A 6,155-nucleotide genomic window follows, 5' to 3' on the forward strand; every position below is an offset into this window, starting at 1 on the left:
GCTTGAGCCACAGGCGCTGAGCCTGAAGTACAATTTTATGGAGCAACAAAACTAACAGGATGTACAAAGCACACTTCCATCTGCAGGACTGCTGACATCACAGAGCAGCGTAGAGCTGAGGGTATTCTGGGCTTTCTTATTACTGCTTACCACTGATCTTTTTTGTTTCTCCTCTTACAGAAATCTTTTGAAAAAAGAATAGAAGATACTGGGTAGGAAAAAAAAAAACTTTGATTCCCTAACAAAGTTTTTCCGTCACTTCTTTCCCTTCTATTTGTCCTTCGTGCTCCTGAGAGCAAAGGCTGAAGCAGGTGTTCTGAATGTATTCAATCCTGGACTAAACACGGTCCCTGAAACAGACTCTTCGCAGGTGTTCTGAATGTATTCAATCCTGGACTAAACACGGTCCCTGAAACAGACTCTTCTCTTGGTAGGAGTTGCATCCTTAATGAATGACTGTAACAAAGAAAATTCCTAATAGCAAATCTCTTTTAGGCAATGCTCAGGGGTTGCCTATAGCTGAACACTTCATTTTAAAATCTTGGTCTCTACGGATGTGCTTTGGAGAAAAGCTGACAAACTTGGTCTCAGATGTAAAAGCTGAAAATGTGGATGAGAACGACCAGAATAAGTTAATCATTATCATTTTAAGTGCCACCAGTTCTGTTTATATTCATGCACATGTGAATCGCTGAATCTCATTTGATCAACCCAATTAAACATTAAATAATTGCAGCCAATTATGCAAATATCAGCAACAATATTAATTTGTTGATCTTTTTGAGCAGATTAGCTTCACATGTTCCTAATGCTATACTGTCTTATGCCTTAAATGATCAATTAGCGTTGAGGATAACTAAGTCCTGAAGAAAGGATAATTGCCTGGTTATAATGTGGCACTCTTGCTGTATTAATCCATTGCAATTAAACAAACAGTGCACAAGGAAAAAAGATGTGCAGATGTTCCTTTTAAATCTATTTAACAAGATAGTGTCAAGGTCAATTTCCTGTCTTATTACTTAAATGAGAATGGCAGATTGTGTTCTCTGTATTAGGAGACCTCCAGTTTTTAAAAAGTGTACACCCTTAGTTTTCACTGGGTCTGGTAGAAAGGGCTTAAAACACTCTTAAAATTTTATAACAGAAACCATACAAATATGATGTTTTCTAACTTTCACAATGGGCATGTCTCGCCACACTAAATTTAGAGATGGGAAGTATAAAATATATTATGGCAAATAAATAATTTCTACGTCATAGGCATCAAAGTCTAGTTATTGTGTGCTACCTGACAACTAAAATTACCCACAAGTTTTTTCTAGACTACCATATTAAGAATGAGGTCAGGCTGGGTGCAGTGGCTCATAACTATAATCCTAGCACTCTGGGAGGCTAAAGTAGGGAGATCACCTGAGCTCAGGAGTTCGAGACCAGCCTGAGCAACAGTGAGACCCCATCTCTACTAAACATAAAAAAACTAGGAGAGCAGAATGGCACATGCCTATAGTCCCAGCTACTTGGGAGGCCAAGGCAAGAGAACTGCTCAAGCCTAAGAGTCTGAGGTTGCTGTGAGTTATGGTGACGCCAGGGCACTTTACCCAGAGTGACAGAGCGAGACTCTGTCAAAAACAAACAACCACCACCACCACCACCACAAAAGAATGAGGTCAAAGGATTTAGGCAAGGCAAAGCGTATCCTTAGAACGCTACTTGGTGAATGTGTGCGGGAGAAAGTCAGAAGCACCTAGGACCTAGAAAGAACAGACTTCCCCCAAATTTCAGATCACCAATTAAAAGCCCCCTAAAAAGATATTTTTACCATTCCTTTTCATCTCATACTTTTCTAATTTTCATTTTATACTATTCCTGTCTATAAAAGATCCTCTGGCTGAAAGTTTTGAAAAAGAATCAAAGCCCATTTGCTATGTGTTGCTAAATGCCTTAAGGAAATTCTTCCAACGCATCAAACTTTCAGAATGTTCTCTTCCCCGTTGCTTTGAAAAAGAGAATAAAATATGATCAGCAAGATGAAAGTTATTAGAACCAAGGGAAACCAAAATACAATGTCCGAGAGCTGACCTTCTAAGGCTAAATGTCTTCTATCAAGATTTGACTTTCCCCCAGATAAACCAAGAAGGATACAATTGTAACTCATCTCTCTCAAATAAGGAAAATACCACCTATAACGGCTTTCCCTGTATCCTGTCCGCATACTCATCCAACAGAAAAGGGCACGTCCAAAAAGAGTAAAGAACCAGCTATATCATCCCTCCCCCTACAAAATGATAATTTATTTTGCATCTAAGACTTAACATACAACATCAGTTATGGTCCATTTGGTCGTGATGACATCTTGACCTCTCTGTCAAGCTTTATCTTCACTTCCAAGACCGTCTTCGGTAAGAAATGATTTCTCCAACTAACTATGCCTGTACTGTCTCTAATGACTTAGTAGCCCATGGGAAATAAAGACCGTGTGAGGTAAAACACACTCTATCAGAATCAATCATCAGTTCTAAGAAAGAGGTTTCTCACCATACAAACAAAGGAAGCGCCCTTCTACAGAAGCTGAAGGTTCATCATTCTTTATACAAAACATTTACTGAATACCTACTATGTGCCTGACACTGGAGGTGCCAAGATCTATAAGGCACGAGACCCTCAGTCTTGTAGCAGCCTGACTAGCAGCATCACGATACCGTGGGAAAGGGCACCTGGTAGAAATGTGCTCAGGTCTTCCTAAAGCCCCAGGTGAGCCTGGAGCAGAATGGGTGACGTCAGCAAGAGGGGAGACGTTCACCTTAGGACGGACCTAGGAGTCCTGGGAAACACTGGGATGGATGGGAGGAAGTGCAGTTTGTCAGAGTCTTAAAAACAAAACAAAACATTTTCTAAGGCTAAAGATGTGTCACGGGAAACATCACTTGTGAAATTTACTCAGATCAGCTTTCAAACACACACACACAAAATCACTTTGGGTTGCGTAGCAGAACATAACTTGTACCAAAGAATAAACCAACACTCTAACATCTGAGTGAAGTCTAGGGGAGGCACTGAATCACGGAGGGAAATTCCATGTTCTATGGCTTACGTGAACATTTGCCTGGCAAAGGTGGCGGGAAGCGGCTACGTCTGATTTTTCAAAACACCATTCGATGATTGCACATCATTTCCTCGGGCAGGAGGAAAACAATCACGCTTGCAACACACTGATCACACAAACTACACTAACAGGCAGCCTAAAAATCAAGCACAAATTCAAAAGCAAGAGTCTGTCCCCACAGCATACAGTCAGAATCTTGTAGTCTTCGTTCAGGATAACACGATTGTCCAGTCACTTTCTTCTCTTCCATACTAAAACAAAAGCAGGAAACCACGTGTCAGTGTAAACGCTAACAGTGCAGGAAGGGCTTACAAACAAACTTCATACCACCACCAAGGTTATAGACGAGGTTGGTTTTTGTTTTGAATGGTTAAAAAAAAAAAAAAATACCTGAAAGGGGTCATGAATTTTATGAGGATTGCTGAGCTCAGATGCATAGCCGGTGTAGGTCTTCTTGGGTATGTGCTTTTTTCATTATCATTTCTCTATTTTGGCTTCTGTTCTCCAAATGAAGTGACCGAGTTAAATTATTTAATTATTGTTACTTTTACCCTGAAGAGGTGATGCTCCAAGTATATCCCCAGCCCACTGGCATCAGCATCGCCTGGGAATAAGCTAGAAATGCACGTTCTCAGGCCCTGCCTCAGACTGAATCTGAGACTGGGGGGATGGGTCTCTGCGGTTCAGCAAGCAGTTCAAGTGATTCTGAAGTGTAATAATGAGCGTTTTAAGGCCAGGTGTGGTGGGGCTCACACCTGTAATCCTAGCACTCTGGGAGGGCGAGGCAGGTAGATTGCTTGAGCTCAGGAGTTCAAGACCAGCCTGAGCAAGAGCAAGACCACATCTCTAAAAAATAAATAAATGAAGAAAAAATAGCCAGGCCTTGTGGTGAGAGCCTGTAGTCCCAGCTACTCAGGAGGCTGAGGCAACAGGATTGTTCAAGCCCAAGAGTTTGAAGTTGCGGTGAGCTATGACACCACGGCACTCTACCAAGGGTGACAAAATGAGATTCTGTCTCAAAAAAAAAAAAAAAAAATTAATAAAACAGCATTTTATGTTCATGAAAAAAAGTGGTAAATTGACAAGCCCTATGGATCTTAAGAGACTGCTCTCTCAATCAAAGTTGTTCGCGCTAGGTTAGCATCCCAATTTTTTCTTATTCCTTCGAAGGTTATGAAACTGTATCATCATCAGAATTTGATTATTTACATTAGCAAATAATTTGCTTTAAAAGCAAACTTGGATTTTAATGTTTAAAATGGAATTAAAAGAAATAAAGATATTTTATACATCAGAAAGAGAAAGCTAGCTCTGAATCAATTCAATCGATAAGTCAATCTTTCTTTTTCAGACAGTCTCACTCTTTCACCCTAGGTAGAGTGCTATGGCATCATCATAACTTATAGCAACCTCAGACTCCTGGGCTCAAGCAATCTTTCTATCTCAGCCTCCTGAGTAGCTGGGAATACAGGCACCCATCATAAGGCCCAGCTAATTGTTCTATTTTCTGTAGCAATGAGTTCTCGCTCTTGCAAAGGCTGGTCTCAAACTCCTGAACTCAAGGGATCCTCCCACCTCAGCCTCCCAGAGTGTTAGGATAAGTCAATCTTTCAACAAACACCTGTGTTTAAGTGAACTCTCACTCTTTGAGCAGTTACCACGTGCTCAGGCTTTTGTGCCAAGAGTTCACAGGTTTATTAACATCCCATTTCATCCTCACAGTTGCCATAGGTAGCAAGTACCATAGACACCAAGTATCAATCCCATTTAATGGCTAAGAAAACTGAGCATTAGGGGAATTAAATAACTTGGTCGAGGTTGCAGTTAGTAAATGGAAAAGCCCAGACTCCAGCCCAGGTTCCTCTCACATTCAATTCCACCTTTTTGACCACCTGGATGCCCTCCCCGTGTTCACAGACCATGTGTGTGGAGACTGGCTTGCACCAGACCTCTCCAACCTAGTTTATCAAACCATTAAATTTGTCACCCTGTGTTTCCCAGAATCACTTGAACTGTGTCCATTTTTGGAAGACCTGGCTTTCTTTTAGCCCTGATATAACTTTAGTTGGTATTAATATGAAACATTAGTATTTCTGAATTTGAAAGAACTTTCATGACCATCTAAGGTGCAGGTAATGACTCAAATAAGGGGGTGGGGGGGCTGAATTTTATTTCTTTACATCAGAATAATCTCACTTTTACTCGTTTCATATCCTGGGGTGCTAGGAAAGATTTCTTTTGAATAAAGTTTTGCTAAAAAAAAAATCAAGTGTGAAGAGCAACGAATTTTAATCCAAGCTTGTTGATTTACACATAAGGGTAGTAAGGCTCTTCACCACAAGCCGTTTCTCCTGCCTCTGATGTTCATGTCTTGTCACACTGCATGTGTGCTGTGTTCCTCTGAAAGACCTTGGACAGCAGAATCGAAATGGTAAAAATGCTCAGAGCCAGGAAGGGGTCTACCTACCACCTGGTGTTTTGCAAGAAAGGGATAAGGATGGCAGCCAAGTGACTGTGAGTGGCTTGCTTGATCCACACCAGAAAGAGTTGCCTAGAGAGAGTAGTCTTTCACCCCTAACCCTGTTGTACCCTGACGAAGGCTGGATGAAACATCTTCAAATTCTCCCTGCTTTATCCGCGGTATCAACACGACTTAAGGTACTCACCAAACACGTATTCCATTTCCCTTCCTTGGATTCCCATTACTATATTAGATACTTCGGCCATCAATAACCACTGAGTGTCAGTGTACTGACACGTTAGCAGATCTACAGAATTGTGATTCATGACTCCTATCACTTCATCTTGAATTTCAGCAGTTAAAGGAAATTTGCTTTCAATTAGCTGTTTTACTTTTATAAATGATGGAACATCAATTTTGGTTACAGTGACAGTCATAGGTCATTTATCATCACCCTACAAACCTACATACTGTGTCTTACGTTTTACCCCCTCACCACGTAATTTATGCTTTTATGTAAAATCATAGCATTCTGAAATGTACCCAAGACATGTGATATTACAAGGAATTCGTAACATCTAGACCTGTGCA

General features: G+C 40.8%; 1 protein-coding gene across 2 annotated transcripts in view; it reads right to left on the bottom strand.

Annotated features, from left to right (window-relative positions):
* Positions 1-3,143: 3,143 nt before the first annotated feature.
* The window catches only part of BCAT1 (branched chain amino acid transaminase 1), a 50,391-nt gene continuing 47,379 nt past the window's right edge, over positions 3,144-6,155 (bottom strand). Inside the window, exon 9 of one of the 2 annotated variants that reach the window (XM_012806769.1) lies at positions 3,144-3,354. In XM_012806769.1, the coding sequence (XP_012662223.1) occupies positions 3,313-3,354 (42 nt within the window). In that variant the 3' untranslated portion in view covers positions 3,144-3,312. The remainder of the gene's footprint in view (positions 3,355-6,155) is intronic. The other variant, XM_003792498.2, reaches the window with a different exon arrangement.

The sequence above is a fragment of the Otolemur garnettii genome, unplaced genomic scaffold (genome assembly GCF_000181295.1).
Source record: "Otolemur garnettii isolate 467f Iridium unplaced genomic scaffold, OtoGar3 scaffold00057, whole genome shotgun sequence".
Taxonomy (NCBI): Eukaryota; Metazoa; Chordata; class Mammalia; order Primates; family Galagidae; genus Otolemur; species Otolemur garnettii.